This window comes from Lepidochelys kempii, chromosome 1 (genome assembly GCF_965140265.1).
Source record: "Lepidochelys kempii isolate rLepKem1 chromosome 1, rLepKem1.hap2, whole genome shotgun sequence".
Taxonomy (NCBI): Eukaryota; Metazoa; Chordata; order Testudines; family Cheloniidae; genus Lepidochelys; species Lepidochelys kempii.
Window position 1 is genome coordinate 147890406 of NC_133256.1, and position 26112 is coordinate 147916517.

General features: G+C 40.0%; 1 protein-coding gene across 12 annotated transcripts in view; it reads right to left on the reverse strand.

Annotated features, from left to right (window-relative positions):
• DMD (dystrophin) overlaps nucleotides 1–26112 on the reverse strand; it is a 1926267-nt gene that overhangs the window by 1205169 nt on the left and 694986 nt on the right. For all 12 annotated transcript variants that reach the window (XM_073357918.1, XM_073357881.1, XM_073357898.1 and 9 more), the window contains exons 18-19: nucleotides 21635–21758; nucleotides 12297–12384 (exon numbers count right to left, since the gene is read on the reverse strand). In XM_073357918.1, the coding sequence (XP_073214019.1) occupies nucleotides 12297–12384; nucleotides 21635–21758 (212 nt within the window). The remainder of the gene's footprint in view (nucleotides 1–12296; nucleotides 12385–21634; nucleotides 21759–26112) is intronic.

Sequence of the window (26112 nt, forward strand, 5' to 3'; positions counted from 1 at the left end):
CGTAAATCCATTTAGTACACTTCTGGAACCAAGTAACAAGATGCATCAGTGGTTTTTACCTGGCATTTTTGGCATTAGTGGGTTTGGGTATGCAACTTCATTTAGCATGTGTTCATGTTTAATTAGCATGTGACTAATGCTAATTAGGGGGTAGCATGATCCTGCACATGGAGTCTGAATGGATATTTTTATTAAATGATCAACATATGGACACAAACTCATCAGTAGCAGTAGCAAATGCACTAATAGTATAGTAGTAGGTACACGTTTTGCTATGCTAAACTAAACTAAATGGTTTGTTTCAGCAATTAGTTCTGTCCTGCCTGTAGGTTTGGACATAAATTCTGAGTAGCAATACATGCATAAAATGCCTGAGAACCGTAAAAGAAGGTACAAGGTCCCTGACTCTACATCCTTAACTACCCCTGGGTCCGGTGGACACTGCCTGTGATTTCATTTGGGATAAGTAAGAAGGTCATTGAAAAATACTTACTACTAGCTTTGTCTTCTAACTGCTATGAATTTGACACTGGAGCGGGCTTTCAGGCCAAAGTTATGATTGCATGGGGGCTGCAGCCTTGGACTATCTATGGTTCACTGACAGTTTTCTTTCCGGTCATATTTTCTTCTAGGATTGGAGAGTCGTATATTCCAGGCTAGGGTCTGATTGCAACAGATCCCTCCAGAGGGCTCCTTATACCTCTTATCCTCCCTTGAGTCCCCAATCCCTCTCAACTTGTTTAAATAAACTGAAAATTCCCAAGTTAGTAAAGTTCTATTAACTTATGTCCAAACATTGTGTCTCATGTACTCATGTTCCCAGACCAGTAAAGGGATCCTTTGGCTTCTCCTGTGACTGTAGGCAGAGGCGGATTAAGGTCTCGTGGGGTCCTGGGCCACAGAAGGTCCAGCCCCTGTTCCACCCCTTCCATCTGAAGCCCCAACCACGGCTCTACCATGTTCTGCTCCTTCTCCTGTGACCCCACCCCTGTTCCACCCAAGGTCTCCGTTTCACCCACATTCCTGCCCCATTCCCCCCCACACTGCAGCCCCTCGTGTGCTTTCTGCCCCCTCCCCCAACACCACCCTGGCCCCAAGACTGGAGAAGCTCTGTCCACTCGCCAGAGCCCTGGAGTCACAGCGGAGTGAGAGTTCCTCCAGCCCTGAGGCCATGGCAGGGAGTGAGAGCTCCTCCTGTTTCAGGGCTGCAGCTGGGATCCGGACACTGGGGCTCTGTCCTGCACCTGCCCTTCCCCCACCCGCTCAGTCCTTTTGCCAGGGACCAGGGTCAGGGCGCTGGAGCTTCCCCTGCCCACTCTGTGGCTTCTGACAGGTTTCCGGACTTCCGCTGCCCTGCAGCGGATTTCTGCTGGAGTGCCCATTTTTACAGGGCACCCTAATTGCCCAATATGGTTTAGGTTGGGCATTAGGAAAAACCTCCTGTCAGGGTGGTTAAAGCACTGGAATAAATTGCATAAGTAGATTGTTTAATCTCCATCACTGGAGATTTTTTAAGAGCAGGTTAGATAAATACCTGTCAGGGATGGTCTAGTTAATAGTTAGTCCTGCCATGACTGCAGGGGACTGGACTAGATGACCTCTTGAGGTCCCTTCCAGTCCTACGATTCTATGATTATATGAATGGTGTTTATTTTATTTCAGTCTAAAAATGTTTAAAACCTTTTCATCCATACTGTTAACATCAATTTCCCTGTTAGTTATTATTTTCTGGGAGTTGTATATAAAAAAAAATGATAATCATGTACAATGAGCAATACAAAACCCATTCAGTACTAATATGCTAAAATTTCAGGGTTAATGAATCATAATCCTGTCACATTTCATATTCTAAAGAACCCCAATATACTCAGTGGATAAATATATTGTACCCAGAAGACATAGATCATTACCTGAAGTGCATCCATTAATTTTATTACCTTGTGTACCGTGCATAACAAATTGTATTAGAATATTTTTAATTATATAGCACCTTATATGCAACTACTTTGGGACTGTCATTTAACATGAAGTCTACCTTGTCAAGTTTATTTATCATTAGCCGTGGATCCAAGATAGAATAATGCAATATTACCTCTGTTTTTTTGTTTGTTTTTTCTAGAGCTCACAACTCATAAGGATATTTGGAATGGCAACTTCAATGAGACATACTAACAAACTTCCTCCTTATCACGGTAGCACTTTAAGTGTTGCTTCATTTCAAATTGATTTTGCAATCATTTTAACCCATCAGAAGTTCACTGAGTATTCATTTTGATACAGTAGGTGTTTTATCCTAAGTCACCATAACAATCAAGAGTCCACTCACAAATCCCCACACCCTGCTTCACTCTTTCAGTTTGCCAGCAGACTTTTAAAGTTGAGAACATTTTAAAAGAAGGGAATGCATGATCTTCTCTTTTTTGGGGGGTGAGGGAATAGCTCATCTTAAGTGATCACTCTCCTTACAGTGTGCATGATAAACACCCATTTTTTCATGTTCTGTGTGTTCATAAATCTCCTCACTGTATTTTCCACTGAATGCATCCGATGAAGTGAGCTGTAGCTCACAAAAGCTTATGCTCAAATAAATTGGTTAGTCTCTAAGGTGCCACAAGTACTCCTTTTCTTTTTGCGGATACAGACTAACATGGCTGCTACTCTGAAACCTGTCATTATGCAAGGCACTGCATTTAGCCATATGGAGTGGAAATCTATCAACTTCATGAAAAAACTCGTACAGATACAGACAGACATCATCTTCCTTTCCAAATGCAAACAGATGGACATCGTACCAAAAGGACTGAAAGTAAAAAATCCATGACAATCTACATACCACACAGACTATGCTGACAGCTTGTGCCACACGCTCTCAAAGAAACAGCGGAACCACCTGATCAACATCCTCTACAGCAAACAAGGAAAGATTAAGAATTAGCTCTCAAAACTGGATACTCTCATAAAAAAACAACCTTCCACAAAAACTTCCTCGTGGCTGGACTTTACTAAAACTAGACAAGCCACACTTTGCTTCTTTACAAAAGAAAAAGGACACTAAACTATCTAAACTACTTCATGCCACAAGAGGCCACAGCAGTGGTTCCCTTAACCCACCCACCAATATTGTTAATCTATCCAACTATACTCTTAGCCCAGCAGAAGCATCTGTCCTATCTTGGGGCCTCTCCTTCTGCCCCTCCAGCCCCACGAACGTGATACAGTTCTGTGGTGACCTAGAATCCTATTTTCAACGTCTCTGACTCAAGGAATATTTCCAACACACCTCTGAACAACATACTAATCCACAGAGACTTTCCTACCAACACTACGAAAAGAAGGATTCTAGGTGGACTCCTCCTGAAGGTCGAAACAACAGACTGGACTTCTACATAGAATGCTTCCACCAACGTGCATGGGCTGAAATTGTGGAAAAGCAGCATCACTTGCCCCATAACCTCAGCAGTGCAGAACACAATGCAATCCACAGCCTCAGAAACAACTCTGACATCATAATCAAAAAGACTGACCAAAGAGATGCTGTTGTCATCATGAATAGGTCGGAATATGAACAAGAGGCTGCTCGGCAGCTCTCCAACACCACTTTTTACAAGCCATTACCCTCTGATCCCACTGAGGGTTACCAAAAGAAACTACACCATTTGCTCAAGAAACTCCCTGAAAAAGCACAAGAACAAATCTGCACAGACATGCCCCTGGAACCCCGACCTGCGCTATTCTATCTGCTACCCAAGATCCATAAACCTGGAAATCCTGGGCGCCCCATCATCTCAGGCAGTGGCACCCTGACAGCAGGATTGTCTGGCTATGTAGACTCCCTCCTCAGGCCCTACGCTACCAGCACTCCCAGCTACCTTCGAGACACCCCTGACTTCCTGAGGAAACTACAATCCGTCGGTGATCTTCCTGAAAACACCATCCTGGCCATTATGGATGTAGAAGCCCTCTACACCAACATTCCACACAAAGATGGACTACAAGCTGTCAGGAACACTATCCCCGATAATGTCACAGCAAACCTGGTGGCTGAACTTTGTGACTTTGTCCTCACCCATAACTATTTCACATTTGGGGACAATGTATACCTTCAAATCAGCGGTACTGCTATGGGTACCCGCATGGCCCCACAGTATGCCAAAATTTTTATGGCTGACTTAGAACAACACTTCCTCAGCTCTCGTCCCCTAATGCCCCTACTCTACTTGTGCTGCATTGATGACATCTTCATCATTTGGACCCATGGAAAAGAAGCCCTTGAGGAATTCCACGATGATTCCAACAATTTCCATCCCACCACCAACCTCAGCCTGGACCAGTCCACACAGGAGATCCACTTCCTGGACACTACAGTGGTAATAAGTGATGGTCACATAAACACCACCCTATACCGGAAACCTACTGACCACTATTCCTACCTACATGCCTCCAGCTTTCACCCAGACCACACCACACGATCCATTGTCTACAGCCAAGCTCTACGATACAACTGCATTTGCTCCAACCCCTCAGACAGAGACAGACACTTACAAGATCTCTATCAACCATTCTTACCACTACAATACACACCTGCTGCTGAAGTGAAGAAATAGATTGACAGAGCCAGAAGAGTACCCAGAAGTCACCTGCTACAGGACAGGCCCAACAAAGAAAATAACAGAACGCCACTAGCCGTCACCTTCAGCCCCCAACTAAAACCTCTCCAACTAAAACCTATCCTGAAGGACGACTCATCGCTCTCACAAATCTTGGGAGACAGGCCAGTCCTTGCCTACAGACAGCCCCCCAACCTGAAGCAAATACTCATCAGCAACCACACACCACACAACAGAACCACTAACCCAGGAACCCATCCTTGCAACAAAGCCCGTTGCCAACTGTGTCCACATATCTATTCAGGGGACACCATCATAGGGCCTAATCACATCATCCACACTATCAGAGGCTCGTTCACCTGCACATCTACCAATGTGATATATGCCATCATGTGCCAGCAATGCCCCTCTGCCATGTACATTGGTCAAACTGCACAGTCTCTACATAAAAGAATAAATGGACACAAATCAGATGTCAAGAATTAACACATTCATAAACCAGTCGGAGAACACTTCAATCTCTCTAGTCCCTCAATTTCTGACCTAAAAGTGGCTATTCTTCAACAAAAGACTTCAAAAACAGACTGCAAGAAAAGACTGCTGAATTGGAATTCATTTGCAAATTGGATACAATTAACTTAGGCTTGAATAGAGACTGGGAGTGGTTGAGTCATTACACAAAGTAAAACTATTTCCCCTTGTTTATTTCCCTCCCACCCCCCGCACTGTTCCTTCTTGTTAACTGCTGGAAATGGCCCACCTTGATTATCACTACAAAAGGTTTTCTCCCCCGCCCCCGCCCCACTCTCCTGCTGGTAATAGCTCATCTTAAGTGATCACTCTCCTTACAGTGTGCATGATAAACACCCATTTTTTTCATGTTCTGTTTGTATATAAATCTCCTCACTGTATTTTCCACTGAATGCATCCGATGAAGTGAGCTGTAGCTCACGAAAGCTTATGCTCAAATAAATTGGTTAGTCTCTAAGGTGTCACAAGTACTCCTTTTCTTATTCCCATCACCGTCATAGGCATTTTCCTGCCTGAAGCGTCAGGTGGGAGTGAAGCACCTTGACGTCTGTAGACACTAGTGATGACAACAGAATGTTTTTTCTCTGAACATTATTCTCTATCTCCTGACTGGCTGTGTGCCACAACCTATTCCTATCCCTTTATTGCTATACTCAGACTGCCTATACTCCATCCTTCCCTCCAGTGTTCCTCTTCCCATTCCTTCCTTTCCACCACTCTTTTGTTCCTATTTCTCCACCTGACCTCTGTTCCATAATAACAAAGAAGTAAAGTAAAGAAAAACAAACTAAGACATGTATTCATTATTACCCTGATCATTTCTCTCTTATGATGTCTTCCACCCTTTGATTTTTGTCTGGTTTATGTTTTAAATTCTTCACCTTCCTATCTGCCCATGAATTTCACCAGTGGTCTAAATCTTAAATAAATATAAATTAACTTGTTGGATGTCTAGTACATGATCTTATAAGAATAGAAGATAAATTGTTGTAATCACATCATACTACTGAACAATTTCTGCAAGGAACATATTGTGTATTGGGTACCATAATAGTACTAGGTGTACCACAAATGAGTTGGAGCTTCCATCTTGTTAAGCTTCTAAAAGTTAAATAAATTAAGCATCTCTTCTTCCAAATCAACCACATATTTCTCCCTCCTTCCAGGCCCCAGTCTAGCTGTCTCTGCCAAATCCAAAAAACATTCTCTAAACACAACTTCCTGCCACTGTGATGATATAGCTAATGGGAAAGGAGGAAGTATTTAATCATGGCACTCTGTCTACAGAGCTCTGGTCATTTGCTCTGTTGAAACCTTGGGCTCTCTGGAGCTTCACCAGAATCTCCTCCAGACTGCACTGTGCTAATAAACTTTGCAACTGACACAACGTTGGGAGGTATAGCCAATATGGAGGACGACTGGAATATCATACAAGAAGATGTGGATGACCTTGTAAACTGGAGTAATAGAAATGGGATGATATTTAATAGTGCAAAGTGCAACATCATGAATTTAGGGACTAACAACAACAATTTTTGCTGTAAGTGGGGATTTATCAGAGGAGCAGCAATACCTGGGTGTATTGGTTGATCACAGGATGACTATGAGCCATCAATGTGATTCAGCCATGAAAAAAGGCTAACATGGTCCTAGGACGCATCAGGCGAGGTATTTCCAGTAGAGAAAGGGAAGTAGGAGTACCATGATGCAAGGCACTGGTGAGATCTCATCTGGAATAGTATGTGCAGTTCTGGTCTCCCATGTTTCAGAAAGATGAATTCAAACTGGAACAGGTGCAGAGAAGGGCTACTAGGATGATCCGAGGAATGGAAAACCTACCTTATGAGAGGAGACTCAAAGAGCATGGCTTGTTTAGCCTAACCAAAAGAAGGCTGAGGGGAGATATGATTGCTCTCTAGAAATACATCCAAGGGATAAACACCAGAGAGGAAGAGGAGTTATTTAAATTAAGCACCATTGTGGACACAAGAACAAATGGCTATAAACTAGCCATCAACAAGTTTAAGCTTGAAATTAGGCAAAGGTTTCTAACCATCAGAGGAGTGAAGTTCTGGAACAACCTTCCAAGGGAAGCAATGGGGAAAAAAAAAACTAACTGGCTTCAGGACTGAGCTTGAAAAGTTTATAGAGGGGATTGTATGATGGGACTGTGTACAGTGACATGTGGCCCATCAATGATTGCCATTTGCAAAAATCCCCAACTGCTGGAGATGGGACACTAGCTGGGCAGGGCTCTGAATTACTACAGAAAATTCTTTCCCAGGTTTCTGCCTGGCAGGTCTTATCCACATGCTCAGAGTCTAGATGATCACAATGGTTCCTTCTGACCTAAAAATCTATGAGTCCCACCTTTGATTCTGAATGAACTCCAGATTAACAAAATTTGAAGTAAACAATCTATAAGAAATTTTCAGATAGTTTAGGTGCTGGTCCCAAAATGGATTTCAACAACAGGCACAGAGAGAGAGGGGGAATTTATCTGAATTATTCTGAATCTTAAAAAGTTTACATGTTTAACACAATTTGAGATTTATGCTTAGAGTTGAGGTAAACTTCTGTTTTTTGTTCAATCCCAGTCTGGAGGTAATCCTATTTAATACCAAATGTATTAACTCATAATGAATTGGAAGATTTAGACAGATAGAAAATCCACAGTACTTACAATTCCAAAAGTTTGCATATGACAGTTAACTTTCCCCCTACTCAAGATATAATACTAAACACTTTGCCACATATTCCTGTTCACAGCAAGTGAAAAAGTTTAGTTAAAATAATCTGTCTAATTCTCCTCTGCTGAGAATACTTATCTCATTTTACACTTTAACCTTTTGGTAATTATTGCACTTCTTATTTACTCTGTACTCTACTCATTTTGGAATTGCCTTTGCAGCTGTAGTGTATGTGGAAGTTCCATAAATATCAGGCTGAACAGCTGTGAAGGCGGCTCCCTTTTCCAAAAGGGTACTTGCCCCTCTAAAATTGCCAGTAAGGGAAAGTTCCTTCTTACACAGACAACTAAGATGTTGTTCTAGCCAGGGTGGAGTCATGTACTCCTGGGAACAAGACTGTCATGATGCAAAGCATGAGGTCAGAAGAACTGAAAGGGCCACGCTCAGTTACACTGATCCACAGCTAGCATGCTCAGTGCCAAAGTCCTAGTGGGAAGACACGTTCCTTCCGATAGACTGATATTTGGGAAACCTCATCCTGTCTTTAAGGGGCCGCCTTTAACAATTATGCACAATCCTTGCTGCTACTTTAAGCAACAGTGGCAAGTGTCCTCCCTCCAAACAGCATATCATCATAAATAAATATTACTTATTAATGAAAGAACCAAGCCAGAAGTGAGTTTGGACCTCTTCCTCTCACTATGACCTCATAACCAGAGTTACTACATCATAATATCAGCCGCATGCATGCACCATTTTGGGAGGCAAGGGGGGAACAGAGAATCACAAGTTACAAGAGGGAATTTCAGATGGAAGTGATCGTCTGTTTGATACTAAGTGTAGTTGACACCTAGGCTTTGGAACAAAGAGGTGGTTGTGTCATAATACCAGTTCCTGGGGCTACTGGTTCTCCAACTGAAACCAAAAGTAGACAGCAAAAAAATGCAAATGGAATTGTCACCAGGGCAGTCAAGTGCAGTGCTGTTCCTCCCAGCCATGAGGCAAAATAGAAGAAGGAGATTTTTTATATTTTCTTATCTGCACTACATGGACCTGACTCTTGACTCAATTGGCTCAATGTGCACATATCAAATAGTGCCTTACAAGGCTTGCACAATCCAGGGAAAGTATTCTTCCAGGCCAAATAGATTATTTTTAATACCAATTAAAAGAAAAATCTGCTATAGATATTTTGTACATGACCAACCATGGAAAAGGTCAGGATAAGGACTCTGTCCCAAGCAGGATGGAAGTTTCTTGAGATTCTGCCTCACAGACTTTCCTCTGCATTGCTCCTTGTGTTTAGGAATGAGACCATTAAAATCTGTCTATCCTTGAAATCTATGACAACTTGGCAGGCCAGGGCCATTGCTTGAGGTACTGTGCCTATACACTGATGCTGGGGTGACTCCACAACTACCTAGGCTCATTGACATTTGGTTAGCATGGCAATTTAGTATTTTATTCACTTGTGAAGTTAAGTTCTCTGCTGTTTATCATAACAATTAAAGAAAGCCTGCAACTTCAAATAGCAACCCATTCGATTTTACACTCCACTCTCTGGTAGTAGTTCCTTAGTAGTTAGTTCCTTAACTAATTTTGAACTTGTTGAAGGTCAGCTCTATTGCAACTGCACTGTGCAGGCCCAAAATTTTGGAAGAGCTATGGATCCACAAGATAGTGGCAGATGTGGATACTCAGCACTTCTAATGCTGCCAGTTTTGACTGTAAGCATTTGTCTAACAGCTTCCTCCACGATACTGCATCCTTGCTTGTACTGTTGAGAACCACAGTTAAGAAAGCCTGTTTATTGTCATTATTGTTTTCCAATATTTAATTTACCGTGTTCAACCACTACATAATAAAGTAACTAATGAACACTAAACTGAGATACTTAAGCAAACACTAAGTTGCAAGCTGTTTATATTTTGTTTGTATGAAAGTGGTAGTAAAGGAGGAACGTAACATTCAACCCACTTAGGTCCAGAGTCTGCCCTCCTTATTTTCATTACTATAATCATATTTGACAAATAATTCCATTTCATCAGTGGGACTATCCACAACTTAAGGTGGGTCAGCATAGCAGAATCTGCCCCTAGTTACTAGTAGAATTGTTTGTAGATTTTATTGTAGTGCTGGGAATTATTTGCTGTAACGAAGATGACAATTTCTGGTTCTAGTTTGTCAAGTTGCACTCAAAACACATACCACTGCAATTTTTCTTCAGTGTATATTTCTCCTGTTTTACAATAAAACCTTTTTCTTTTCCTAGCAAATAAAATCTAAAAGCTCACAACATATCAGTCAAGTCTGGAAATTAACAGGAAATTTGACAAATTCAATCATCAGTATGTGATGGGGCTTCTGCCCCACATGGGACTCTAAGGAGTTAATAGAGTCCTAAGGAGGCAGCCAATCAGAGAAGGGCTGAGGGGAGCAGCTAATCAGAGCCAAGGAGGCCCATATAAAAAGGAAATTGCAGAGGAGGATAGTTGTCTGCTGGAAGCCCAGGGAGGAAGGAGTGCGTCTCTGGAGAGCTGAGAGGGTGTTGGGAGCAGGAGAGAGAGAGGTCCTGGCTGGCTGCTGGGGTTTGCAGGCTGAGGCCCTGAGGCAAGGGCAAAGAGGATGCTGGGGCCATGAGGAAGTGGCCAGACAATTCGCTGCAATAGCCACTAAAGGAAGTGGTTGAACAGCAGACTTCAGGTCCTCTGGAAGTGGGAAGCACAGTGTGAGGCACGGCCGGAGGGCTGTGTCGCTGAAGAGGGTGCTGCTGTCCTTGGAAAGACATGGGACCTAGAGCAGGAGTGATGGTGGTGTGGCACTACCCGAAGAGCTAATTCCCAAGACAACCAGCAGGAGGTGCCAGAATGGTGAGTGAAGCCCATTACAAAGTAAAATAAGATTTTTTTTTAATCTGAAATTTGGATAAACCATTACATTTGAATTTTTAAATAACAGAAATCTCTTCCAAAGTATAATTAGAATTCTCTGTACTCTGCTACGATATAAAATATTGCAAAAGCCATATAATCAGATATGATTAATTTTCAAAATGTCTAAGAATTGTGACTATATTCAAGGCTCGTGCTCCCTGAAATAATTTCAAATGAACTATGGTCTCTTCAAAAGTTTAATATAGTCAGAAAGTAAGATTTGAATCCTAGTTTCTGTGCAGAACTGACTAACAACACATAGTGCACTATTGTGAGCATTATAGTTTGCTACATTTCCTTTCATGGTGGTAAAGTTCTGTTTTTGTTTCCACCCCTTTCCAATGAATAGCTCTAACATTAAAAATAATAAGAAAATTGTGATTCTAACAGCTCAAGCTAGAGCAATAGGGCAGTTCACTTATGCTTGAATATCAAAGAAATGCTAAAAGGTCATAGCATGTTCAAGCCAATTCACTTGTTAAAAGAGATCAAAAGGAGATGTTGATTGTATTGTTTTCACCTATCTGTATTCTGTTGTCTTCTGTTACACTATGCATACCCTGTAATTAGATAATCCTAGATCAAAGATGTATTTGCTTGATGTTTAAACTTCATGAAAACGAATGAAAGATTATTTGGATTCCTGTAACAAAATGCATTATATATGCATCTGTAATTGGCCTGCCCATCAAACAGAATTGAAGCTTTGGAACTGTAAATGAAGAAGCATACTAACTTCAAAGCATGGGTCATAGTGTTCAACAATGGGAAATCCACAGTCTGCATTTAGTCAACAGACAAAAAGTCCATGATGTGATGGAGATACTTGCCAGATTGCTTTCCAGGGCAAACTGCTATAAGAATGGATCCAGGGAGCGATGTTGTATCTCTGAACTGTTTTGGATTATAACAGGGTGGAATACTGAATAAATGGCCCAAGATCCCATCACTACATCTCTGCTATCATATTGGATTTACAAACTTTGACTCAACTGTTAATGTATTTTACCTGTTTTAACCTCTCAATAACAGATTTCTTTTTCTTAGCTAATAAACCTTTATTTAGTTTACTAGAGAAATTGGCTGTCAGTGTTGTCTTTGGTGTGAGATCCAGAGTATCCATTGACCTCGGGTGACTGAGCCTTTGAGGTTGGGAGTAACCTAATGTGAGGTGATTTTTTCTTTTAATAACCTTTCATCACAAAGTCCATCTTGTCTGGGTGGTAAAGAGGGGCGGGAGAGCCTAAGGGGACTGTCTGTGGCTCCATGGTAAGACTAATCCAGGAGTGCACATTTGTTACTGGCTTGGTGAAATCTAATTATAGAATATACAGTCAGTTTGGGGTTTCTGTACTGTTTTCTAACAAGGTGACCTGAAACTGGCTCTCTCAGTGGTGGGTCACTCCAGACAGAGTGACAAAAATATAAAGCAAAATTAACTTACCATTCCATTCAGAAAGTGCTTTGCTAACAGAATTCTTGTGTATTTATTCTATCCCTAAGATTATCATCTAATTCAACCCCCATATCATTACCATTCACCATCTGTTCCACCAAGGCCTCCGCTGATCTGCTGGTGTCTTGCAGTTTCCTGTACTTCTCAGACTTTTCTCGTTCGATGGCCTGTAGCATGACAGGAAAGGTAAGAATTTAGACAGAGATTTTGAAGACACCAAATAATTAATCTGTACATTTTCTACGGCCACAAAATCTTTTTACCCTGTAAAATCGCCCGGCTAACCTCCTGACTTGGCAACAGAACAAATCACACAAAGTTGGCTATGCTTCTGGCCACATAACTTTAGGAAAGCAAGGTTGAATACATAAATCTCTACGTGCAAGCATGACAAGATTATTTGATAAACAACACATGTAGGTACTTTATAGACAAACAACACACAAGTATTTATATATAGAATCCGAATTGTTCAAAACCCAGGATCAGAGAATGAAAAAAATGTCTGTTCAATAGGTTTCATATAGAGAAATATTAAACTTGATCCTTCACAGGGCTGTGTGACCTCAGTTCCCACAGATTTTGATGTGAGTGGAGGGTGCATAGCCCATCACAGGATTGCTCAGAGCACTGCAGAATTCATCCCATATGGCTTTGACTTATTTGCTTACTATGTATTAGCCAACCTTTTCAAACTTACATGGCTAAAGTTGGACATCCTAATCCGTATTTAGGTATATTTAAAGTATGACTTCACTGCTGAATTAACTAGAACTTCTATTAAAGTATTGTCCCTAGCCCCCCGCTCAGCCACACACAAAACCTTCTTACCCAAATTTAGTAGTGTTTCAATCTGGGCTAGTTGCAATAGCTGGGGTATGGTTTACAATCTGCTTGTATTTAGGCTAGTAACCTGCCCATGTTGCAGAAGGATGCAGGATAATCATTCAAGTGCTGATAGTTCTCCAATGCCTTCCAACAATTTCCCCATGTGCCCAGAAGGTCAGACAAGTTCTACCAAGATTCAGTGGGATATAATCAGAGAGGCTCATCTTACTGCATCACAAAAGATCCTTGAGATATACATCCAGAAGTCCTAATGCCTCACACAGGTGAGTGCAGCACCAGTGAGAACACAGTAACCCAAGCTGGACTTTGCAGTGTGGCTGGTCCCACCCAGGAGCTGATCACTCACGCTGAACGTGCAGTGAAGACATACTCTAAGGGGCCTGACTATAAAAAGCGTAGAGAGCCCTCACAACTTGCAATGAAGCCAAATAAATTAGGCCACTGCTTTTGATACCTAAGTATAGATTTAGATGACTAACATTACACTCCTTATTTACATAGTAAGTATATATAAACACACTTTTTAAAGTGATACTGGACTTGAAATCTCTTTTTAAATGCATTTATTTTAACAGAGATAATTAGTGCATTAAATAGTAATACCAATACTGTTTTGTTGAGAAAACACCTAATTTGTATATCACAACTACCAGTGGGTGAATTAACAACAGCAATGCTCAAAATGCCTCAAATTAATTCAAAATGGATTCTCACTTCAAAATCATCATGCTAACACAGAATCATACACAGTAAAAATGGACTTTGAGAAAAATTCTTTTCACTGTACCTGAAAATTTGGGGATTTTGCATATTTTTGTATCAAAATGAATGGCTTGGGGGAAAAAAAAAGGAAATTGGAAAGTAAAAATGTATATTTTAAAAATGAATTTAAGCCCTGATTCTACAATGGGATATACAAAGACAGAATCTGACCATGCAAAAATCCTCAGTGATGCTAATGTAGCAGATAGAGCCTAACTGTGAACATCTTATACCAGGCCTGGGGCTTCAGAGAGCCACCTTCCACAGCCTCACACAGTCCTATTCACACATACCCAAGGCCTACCACTATCTCATTCTATGTTTTATTGTAAATTATATATACACATAGTTGCTTCCTATTATAATAGGTATTTCATCATACATTTTAATAATTTTAAACATCCACTGTAACAATGTGCAAATTTTATAGAAAATACTTGTATCAATTTAATTTTGTGCAAATAATGTATCTTAAAAAATGAAGATGAGAATTGATATTTAGTGAGGAATTAAGTTTGGGAATACTTTGGTAAGCATATGTTTTATTATATATTTATTTGTACATTATACGCACAGAGAGAAGTTATGGACTGATGCATGATAGTGTGATGTGGTATCTAGGTTTTATCAGAATGAATTTAAGATGACTGCATTACTCACTCGTGGCTTGCATGAGTCATTCCTAACATGTACAAATAAAATCTTCATACCACACCGTCATGTGTTGCGTGCCACATAAATTACAGAAAAACTTTTGTAGAAATGCACTTTAGAGAGCTTTAAAAATGGACATGGGATTTTTTTTTTTTTTTTTTTTTGGTCTCACTCCGCCTGTAAAGCCAGGTGATGTAGTTACTATTGGTCTAACTGTAAAGAGCCCAGAAGGAACCATAAAAACTACTCTAATCTATATATAGATGATTTATATAGATTTTTATGTATTTATATATAGAATATTGATTTTTCTAAGCATAAAAATGACAAGGCATTTAAGTCTGTGATCCTGAACCTTCCAAGGCCAGACACAAATACTGTGAGTCCCAGTGGAAAGTTCAGAAACTCCCCTTCCATATGATAAAAAGTTCCTGTTTCCAGAAGATAACAGGCTTTTCACAGTTCTTACATTTTTACATCTATAGAAAACATGTCACTAGCCCAAGACAAATTTCACCTTTCGAGGTCCTGAATAGAGGTAGTATTTTGGGGGCAAAAGCAGCAAACATTTACTGCTGATTAGTATTGTCCCACTGTTACCTTGTGCTCCCCCCAGCTCCTTGCTATATCCACCAGTTGTCTATTTTATTCTGAGATTGTAAACTCCTAGGACTTTCTCTTCATTAGATATATGTACAGTACTTAGCACAATTGGGTGGGGGGATTCCTAAGTGACAACGCAATCCAAATAAATAATAATGATTGTCATCATCTTGGCAGGCTGATTGTTTTTTAAAGTGACTTTTTAAAAGCTGACTGGGGGGGGGGGTGTGGGGGGGAGGATAAGTCGCATAAGTGATGGATTAAGGAGCAGAGGGTAGATGAAATAGTCAAAGTTGCATGATGAACTGAGGAACCACATGTATTAATTTCTCACATGGACAGAATTGCCACGTGAGTGGAGTGTGTGTCACCACCGCCCCCCCCCCCCCTGTGCATGTGTATCCATACAAAAAGCTGATAAATATAATGTTAAGGTTGCATTCAAAAGTCTGGAAATGCCAAAGTAAAGGTGGCCTACACAACATGAATTCTGCTCCCTTGTGTGTATGCATTTTGAGATACTTTGAGATTATTTTTAAATACATGATCACATTTTTCCACAGGTCCCATCATTATTAATTCTGCAGGCTCAACAGTGCACAGTGACTGAAATAACTTTTAAATATTTATGATTAGCCTCATACTTTATTTCCCCATGCCTCATAAATGGTGCATCACCCATCCCTGCACTGAATAAGGCAGGGGGTCCTGTCAACACCCCTCTCATTTACCTCTCAACCCTCCTTCATTCATTATGCATTTCTCATCTTCTGTCATGATTGAGGTAGTACTCTTCTGGACCCAAGGCTTATTCACTACACAAGTGGTTTGAGGTTAAGGTTGTGCAGAAAACCTTAATTTTGGCATTTCCAAATCTTTGAGTGCTACACATCAGAACCTTAACAACTGCAGTAGTCAAACATTTTCTGAGGGAAAGTTTTTTCCATTGGAAAATAGGGCTTTATTTTTTAAAACAATCTATATTTTTCACACAAAAATATTGTCAATCAATTTTTCATCTTTCAATATTTTTCTGGAAAAATAAAACATTTTGGAAACAAAACATTTGTGGGAAAATATCCTTAAACATTTTTCTATTTTAAAATGAAAATTTTGCCTCACCTTCTGATTACTCTTCAATTAGAAAAAGCTGTGAAAAAAGTCAAAGTGTGGAAAACCCTACTTTCCCATGTATTATTATTGTTTTCCAACTTCTGCCAGTTGGCAATCAGTAACAAAATACTGAAAGTGTGACTGAGAGAAACAGTAACACTTGCACATTTAAGTAGTGTGTTAAAATTTAAATTTTAACATGTTACTTCTAAAAGTGAAATGTGTTTTTTTTTTTTCCTTGCCTTCCCACTTTTCATTCCTGTTTACCAGCTGGTGCCACTGGAAAAAGTTGGGAAAGAGTAAGTATTGTAAAGTAAGCAAAAAACACAATTGTCCCACACTTCTGAAATTTCCTACAGGAAAAACTGGAGTTTCAAATGGAAAATTTGAAATGCAAGAAAAAATTTGATTTTTCCAGTCAACTTTACTTGACAGTCCTCTTTTTGTGTGGTTATTTTTGTAAGTACTTTATTGGCTTTTAAAAAGATATGTGATAATAGCAAAAACCATGAGCATCTATTTTCTAGTCAGCAGTAGAACACTTCAGTCCTACACAACATGCTATACCCATACAGTGAGACAACGATTTATGCCGCTTCATGCTAATCTGATCAAAGTAGAATATCAGACTACAGTATCTTATTCATATATAATAGCTTCATCTGATCACAACCAACATTTAAAATCCTTTATTCTTAATTATACAGCGGTATGTCAGGCACTGTTCACAAAAACACTTTAAAAATCCTTGATTTGGTCAATAGCAATGTAGGGAGTCATTCTCCACTCTCCACCAGGCAGGCCCAATCCTGCAAAACTAGGAGGTTACTATTGAATCATATGATTTTATTTGGTAACCAATTATCCAAGATCATTACATGCAGCATTACCATGTCTACAATGGAAACGTTAAACAAATTTTAAATCGCTGCTGTCTGATTCCCAGTTTTGACACACCAGCAGCAAGCTGCACAATGAGAGTTTCTGTTCAAAATCCTAGGGCTTGTCTACAGTCAGTCAGTGCATGGCAAGCCAGGGTGTGCATGTACAGTGTTGCGTACAAAGCTGTGAGGACAAGTCCTAAGCTACAGAATTCAACTTCTTTAAAAAACGTTTTGATCCAAACACAGCATATCTGTAAAGTAGCTATAAAAGGCAGCTATAAAAGGAAAAAAGATAATTTAGGAGCTTGAGATTGAGAAGGAGCTAAATTTAAGTGGTTTGAGCATTGTACTTTGTGAACTCTCCCATACTTGCTAAAGTTTGGGTTTCTGGTAAGTTTAACTTTAAACTCTGAATTTTCAGGCTTCTAAATGTTATTTTCTTCACTAACTACATCATTGTAAAGATTTTTACTGTTAAATTATGGATATATATTCTCAGCCTTGGACTTCTTTTTTCCGGATGTTTTCCATCTTGTTAATTTTCACTATTTTCTTCACCTAAGCCCTATATATTCAGATTCACAGTAACAAAGGAACCTGTCATTATGGCTGAACAAGGAACACTTTAAAGCATTGCTAAAATTGTTTTCTGTAATGTAGACATCACATACAGAATTCATGAAGGGGCGGAATGGAGTAAAAGATTTTATTGGCATCCATTTTAGATTGTGTACATTACTTATATGGTCATCCCATAATGAAACCTTCATACCACATAACCATGTATTCTTGATAAAGTGCCATATAGGGCCAAAATAAAAAGATACCCATTGACTTCAGTGGACTTTGGATCAAATCCATAATCTCTCTCTGTTCTGTGTGTGAACAAACCAAGTGTGTATGTACATATGCACCTGTATACGCATACCTATATACAGTTACAGGTGTGTGTGTAACAGTATAATAAATATATACAGACAGCCTCATTGAATCATCATTTCTATAATGTTTGTCTTTTTTGTCTTAACATTTGTAATTAAATAGTCCTAGTCAATAGCTGACTTTTGACTCTGGAGATGCAGATTTCAGCAGGCAGCCCATACCCCATCATCTTATTTTTGCCTTGTTCTGACCCTTATTTCCATAGAAATAAAAGTGAGAACTGGCAGCCAGCAGCTGTGAAAGCTCTTGTTAATTTAAGGTGCTGGCTGCCACTTCCCACCTCTGCTTCCATTTCCAAGGAGAGAGATGTTGTGTCTGAAAAAAATCAAGTACAGGCAGGTTTTCAAATCTGTTTTTTTAAAAACTTGCCCTGACTTTACTTCTGCCAGCAGCTGAGCAGTGTCCAGTACAGATTTCAGCCGCTAGCTGTCACCAATTATCTTTAAAAGTTTCCCCTGTTGTCAAGGCTGAATCCCCACTCTGTCACTCTGAGTGCAGAAAGTGGGGGCCCACAAGGATTCTTAAATTAATACTTGCCACTCCAGGCTTGAATTAAACTCCCAAGGTTACAGTTTTTCTCTGACTTTGGCTTGGTAAATGCTGCCACCACCCAAATGCAAATCAAAAACAAAACAAAACCAACCCCTTGGACCCAGGAAGGAGCACTTGGGAATTCCTCCCTGTGGGGTATGCTCAAGCCCTTTTCACTTCCCCCTCCTCGCTTTGGGGAAGAGCTGAGAAAGAAAACAAAGGAAATTAGCTGTTACCCCCAGCTAATCAAACAGCATATGCACAAACCTCTTAGGACACCAAAAATCCAATCCTGGTTTTTTGTTTGTTTGTTTTTTTAAAGAAAAGTAAATTTTATAAAAAACAAAGAGAAAATACATTTGGAATTTAGGCTTTTGATAGATTTTAGAAGAGTAATTCCAAAAAATTAATCACCCAAAATAGCTTCTTGGGGCTTCAGCTTAAAGGTTACAAGCAAACAAAAGCATCTGGGGTTAGCACAGAGGAGATCCAAAAGCCAAAATAAAGAGATAACCTGATAGCATCTAACTAAACATTCCCTATCCAAATTTTTCCTTCTAGGTATGGAAAATACTTTTTCATACTGGTTCAAACCTTACACAGCATTTCTGCTTATAGCATTGCTGCTCCATGTTTCTGCAGCCCAGAGAACCACAGACAAAGGGAAAGTTTCTTTCCCCGTTTTAAAAAGTTCTAGCCTTCCCATTGGCTCTTTTGGTCAGGTGCCCACTTTTTCTTTTCTCTTTACCTGGGGGACTTCTTTACTTCCTTTACTTGTAAAGGGTTTAAAACAGCTACCAAGAGGGATTTTACAGCTAACTGGCTGGCTGGGAGTCCATTGAAGGGAGCTACCCCCCACTTTATTTATCTCACCTATATTGATACTGACTAAAGGAGGTCGAGCCTTTTTGGCGCCTGCAACTTGTAGACCCTTAAATGTGCAGTTACTCATGGCAAAATGTAAACTTTTAAAAATAAAGATGTTCCTCCAACCCTAACTCAGCTGTGGTCTTTATAAAAAGATTTTCAGTGTTAACATGGGATAATAATGTTTGTTATTTCTCCCATTTCTTTTTAGAAGAGGAAGTCCTCCATTTTTTTTCTATCCTGCATCCCGATCTTTGATCTCAGAAAAAGATTTTTCTGCACTGTTTTCCAGCACAGGTAATTGGAAACAAGCTTCTCAATCATGCTACTACTCACTTTCTAAGGTCATCTATGGAAGATCTGAAAGATCCGGTTGTCTCCAATCCCTTGAACCCAACTTCCAATGTTACAATATCTGGGGGGACCAAAATGGAGGGGAGGACCATGCCTGAGTCCAATCCAGCACATTCCCATGTAATCATATACATTTTTGGCAAAGATCTGAAAAGATGGCGCTGCTACTGGCCTCCCACCCCCAAACTCTGCCTCACCATCAACAAAAGAGGAGCAAGTATAGGAGCCCGACTAGAGTCTGGGGCAAGAGCTGCGGGGAACCCCAGTTGGGAGCAGAAGCAGGTCTGGGGTTCATCTACCTCCATCTCTCACTTGCAGGGACACAGATCACCGCCTCCTTAGGAGCACAGGAAGGAAAGGAGGAGGGAAGTGAACAAACCATGGCTGCTGAATCCCTTAAGGTTATTTTAAAGTATTATAAAACTGATATTAGGAAGGGGAACATCTTATTGGCTAAGGGTATCTGAGTGTGCAAGTGTTCAGAATAATTACAAAGGTCTGGGCAAGAGCTAATTTGCCAACTTTGAGGTGGTTATGCTCCTAAAAATGGAAACAAAAGGAACCTTCAATTATTTAAAAAACCCAATAGTATAATGTGTGAAGCACTCCAAAAGTGTCTCTCTCTTTATGAATTAAATTGTCCCCATCACTCTAGTATCTGAATGCCTGCATCCATCATATCTTCTGCATGTATCATGCCAGTTTTGTTTTTAATACGTGCACATTTCATGGAGCAGATAGAAAATGGTCAGAGTAAAATCATTTACCAAATAATTATTAGTATTACTTCCAAGTACACAAAGATGAGCAGGTGGCATCAGAGAGCTGCACTCAGTATACCGCAAAGTACTCAGTGCTTTCTTCCAGTATTGCTATGGAGACTATTGATTAAACACAAACCACTGCAAGGTAAGTGAGATAACAAGAAACTTTTGAATATATACTTCTTAAGGGCTGAAATTCAATTTCCTTCATCTTATCAGAGCTGATTTAAGATGGAGACACAGACGGGAAGACAAACATATAGCAGAAATGATTTAGTGTTGGTAATTTTGTTCCATTTGCAGTACATGGAGGAAGAATTTATCTTTGTTAATTTTTAAACCAACATATTTGTAAAATATCATGGGCTTTGAGTGTAATAGCTAGCTAGACATGGATTTCTCCTTCTCATACTCAGAATAAAGCAGATAATTTTTGCAACTATTTTCAAAAATCAAATTATTTCCTAGTATTCAAATATTGTAGTGTTTAACAGACTAAATTCAGTGTGTGTGGAAAACACACACACAGTTATGCTTACACACTGCAAAATCATCACTGAGGCCGTAGGAGATTAAAGAATAATTTTTCAAGTGTTCCATGCTACCATGGCCAGACTTGTTTAAATTCAGCTGAGCAATATGATTTTTAATATTTGGGATCTTTACTAGAACACTATGACTAGAAAGAAATACTGGATCTTCCTTTACATACAGTATAATATGACTTTGCTTGTTAATATGTGATACTAACATAAAAATACTAGAATGAAAAGAGTAGCAGGATGGTTATATACATAAGGTAATGTATATAAAGCTTGATTCTGCTTTTATTTAGACTTGTACCAATCTGCAGTACAAGTTAAAAGTGTGTGGACTTGGATGTATGGGTCAACACCACCTCAGGCACAACATATATCAAGCTGCCAGCCAAAATCTGGGACACACAAAATTAATGAGCAATTCTGAAAATTTGGCTGTGTATGGTCAATCAGTGTTTGCCAAACTACAGTTCAACTTTTTTAGATTTGGACTTTGAAAGTACTTTGAAAAATTAATACAAATTGACAAACAAATATGAGAGTATATTTTCCTACATTGACTCTTTCTCTGAGGTCTGACAGGTTGCCTTCTTTTCTATATATTGCAAACTCGGGACTCTGAAGTACAGCTTCTGAGCGGGTCATCCAACTGTGTAGTTCTGTTGTATCGACGTCAAACCTAAGATACAGAGAAATAAAAGAATTTTTTTCTTTAGATATAAAACCTTTAAAATTAACAACCACAACAAAGATGTTATACCAGGTGTTTCAACCAGAATTATGAATTAAATATGAAAAAGAAGTGGTGATTGCCGTCAGAAACAGAAGTTCTAGGTAGGCTGCATTCCAGAAGATACCACATAAAACTGTCAACTGTAAAACTTAGGAGCCCTTTTGTAAACCTACAAATGCTTCCTAGTTTTTTTACACTAATCTGTCTACTGAACAGACAACTCCACTTTTGCATCCAGGATTCCAGATTTATGAGCTGACTTCTTTTGTAAAATATGCAAAGAATGACTTTCACAGCTAAGAAAAGCTTTGCAAAACCCCTACTGTCTCAATTAGGGAGGAGACAATTTATAGATGCACTTGTAGCATTCATACCACAAAGGTTTGATTCTACCCCCTACTGAGCTGATTTGAAGGATACAGTCTGAAGGAGGGAGGGAGTCTTTCCCCACTGATTTATGTTAGCTCTAGTTACCAGTCAGCTGACCTTTAAAAAAACAACATTGTGCAAAGTTGGGAAATTAAAAATTTAGTACCATGTGGAATTATTTTCCCTGTGTTCCCACCCCACAGACTTTTCAGTACTTTGTTTTATAGCTGTTTTTTTTTTTAAATGGATTTTATTTCTTCACTATTCCCTGCAACACTGATTCACCTTTTCTCATTCAGAAAGAGAGGAGTTCAAAATGAAGGTGCATTTAGGACCAGTTTTATTATGTGTAGGGACCTAATTTTCTGTGAAGCGTGGAGGAGTCATGGAGCTGCAAGCTGATTTAGTCGCTACACAATAGGTTAAAGATTTGATTCCCTCTCCAGTGCTGTTGCCAACACAGGTGGAGAGAGAATGCAAGGAGAGTCTATGTAGATTTAAAAGCCCTGGGACTGAAACAGCTGCTCTATAGAACCCAAAATCATATCACTTCAGACAATTTCTCTAAATAATTCTCTGGCTTTAAAATGGGCTTTTGCTTAGCATATATTTAAAAACTTGGTAATTTATTGTCTCTGAAATTCTTTCCCTTAAGTAGTGTGCATGCTTTGGTTTTCCAGCTGCAGAATGTGTGTCTGTCATCCTCCATGCCACCACCCTTAACCAAGGTGCTGTCTTTTACTCTACCTTCTCTCTGTAGCCTAACACAGCCTGGCTGTATTAAAATTTTGGGGATTCTTACTCCACAGTATGTCGAAGATCTGACCTTTACACTCTATCTATACCACTTGAAATCTCGTATCGGCTTTTACCATCCCTTATCTTCATTACTGCAACTCCTTTTTCTCAACCATCCTCACCTCTCTCCCTTTTACCTTACCGCTTATCAGCTCTGTTCAAAACTCTGCTGCTGAGGCCACGCTTCCGGCCTTCTGTTCTAACCGTGTCACCTGGTGTTAGTCCTTCCAGTGAATCAAATACAAACTTTACCTTTAAGGCAGTTCACAACTTAGTTCCTTTCTACTTACCTACTTCTGTATCTTATGACTCTCAGACACCAATTCAATTTCACGAACTCTGCCTTGATCCCATTTATCTACTCTCCCACAAGCATCTTCACACTTTCTTCTATGCTGTTTCTTATGCATAGCACACTTTTCTGAGCTAGTCAGTAAAATCTCTCCCCTTTCTCCCAGATCTTTCTTCAAGACCCACATCTACTGTGATGCCTACAGGAAACTGCCAATTGATGACGACTAGGTAGATGACCAGCAGCGACCTTCAATAGCTATCATTTGTTTACTGATATTTCAAAAGTCAAAAAAGTAATTGAATGACTCAAAACTACCTGTGCACATAAATACATGAATTATAGATTTTTTCATTTAGCCTCTCCTCCATGCCTATTCCTTTCAATTGTCTGTTACACCCACATGTGTCATGTCTTAATCTAGATTTTAACCTCTTCAGAAAAGAGACTGCCTTTACTGTGTACCTGTAAAGCACTGAACACAGAGGAGAGGAGCCCTGATCCCGATTTAGGTTCCTGGATGCTATCATAATAAAAATAACAAGTAATAACAATTAAGAAAATATGGTCCGACAGTTATCTATCCAGACATTTTGAATGCATCGTCACTGGAGTATCTGAGCCCATAAAGCAAAATTATCTAAATCACTTGACAGTCAAATTTGAATGCCTTATCTCCAACAAGGCAAGGCAATTTTTAGTCTAAACTGAGATTGCCATTGGTTTATTTAAAGGAATATTATGGTCTTGATTTTCAAAAACATTTTGTAGAAGTCAACCTTTTGTATTAAGCATTTATTTATTTATGTGCAGGAAATGAGGGCTATTTTGAAAGTTACACTGTATGTATAGGCACATTAAAATTGCAAGATCATTTGGGAATTTATGAGCATGAGCTATTCAAACTTCCACACATATAGGCTCATAACGTGAATGCCATGGAAGTGCATATGCAACCATTTTGAGCTGAGGCCCAGTGAAAATCTGTGGCTTGCAGCAGAGTAGTAGGTCCAAGTACATATGTAAATCAGCGGGTGTGACATTAATATAGCTTGCTAGCACTTCACTTTTGCTGTCAATGGCTGAAGATATAAAGCAGCATAATTTTAATCCGTGACGATGTCTGGCTAGTTGTCAGATTGAGATCTCCCTCATCCTAAAATGGGTAACCTCAAGCACCAGTGTAAGGGAACGAACAACGGGTATTTTTAGTATATGTGATAAATAGTGAGGGCAGAAAGGGCACTTCTATACAGCACCTCTGAATATTGTGTCTTGTTATCTCTTTGTCCCCCTTCCCACTTCTGCTTGAACCAAAGCCAATCAGAAGAAAGACTTACAAAAAGCAATGAAAAGGTAGTGGAAGACACACCTACACCCCTTCGGACAAGGGTAACAGGATTAAGGAAACTCCCCTAGCCTTATTTGCATCAAAGAAAGGACAGGAAGGCATCCCTATTAGCATACAGAATGGAGAACAGAAATTCCAAAGCAAGAACCACACAGAACTTTGGGACCAGGAAAGAACTGTATGATGGGGAATCTCTGCTCTAGATGTTAATGAACCCATGCCTGCACACACCCAGCTCAGTAGTTATCAGACCAATTCTAGCAATAAATTCTTTATTGGTATCCAAAATACTGAAGCTGCCTAATTGTATTGTGAGCTCCCTCAAAGGAACACTGCCCATAGCCAGGAATCATCAGTTCCTATTGTCTAGCCTGAACAAAATAACTTTGGTACACTCCCGAGAGCCATCAGTTTACCCACAAACAAATCTAGTTTTCTCCCTTGAACCACTATTCTCTCTCTATAAAACCCCCTACCCATGCGCAAGTAAGTGCTCTGATGCCTGGATCCAAAATCTGTATCAGTTCCATTGCAACTTCATCTTCTCCTGACTGATCGTGCTGGGGGCTCTGCCTGTCTCCAGCACTCTGGACCCACAGCTACCACCACCACCTGTGATCCCCCATCGATTCAAGCTTCACGGAGTGGTGAGAACCTAACACTCTCTCTCTCTCTCTTTTTAGGTACAGCCTTCTGACCCTGACTTGTGAGATCAGTTATAGTTTTCTAAACCTGAGTTTTGTAATCAAATTTAAATTAGATTTAATATTATAACTGTTTTGTTTGTTTGGCTCCCCTTGTGTGGTTATTACCTGACAATAAATAACTTTCATGGTTAAACTGGTTGCTTCTCTGTCTCTCTCTGCAGCAACGCTCCTCATACCTAAGCTAAAGATCCCTGCAGTGCCCAAAAATCCTGTGGTGTTTTCTAATCCAGTGGGTCACTACCAGAACAACTGTAATGTGAAAATGGGGATAGGGAAATGCTGAACTTGGGGCATGTGAGGGTGGCAGTTTGGAAGTGCTGCTCGACCCAGCCTGCTGAGTCCAGAGGCATGTGAGGGTCGGAGCTTGGAAGTGCTGCTCGACCCAGCCTGCTCAGGCGTATTCTCTTCCAGTGTGGGGCCCATAGCACGTGAGAGTAACAACTTGGAGGTGCTGTTCGACCCAGCCTGCTGAGTCCAGGGACATATAAGGGGTCATCTTGGGATTGGTGATTAACCCGCTCCTCTCAGATGCTCTCTGTTAATGTGTGTGTGTGTGTTCGTCTGATTCTGGGGCTGGAAGAACCCAGCCCTGGGGAACCTAGGTTCTGCAGGATAGCTCCATTGGGACGGAACTTGTAGAAGGGAGAAGTAGAGCTCCATATGAGAACACAAGTGACATAAGCAGTATATTGATAGAATTACAGAACCCCACCCCCACAAGAAGAGTAACCCTAATAAATGAAAAGGAGTACTTGTGGCACCTTAGAGACTAACCAATTTATT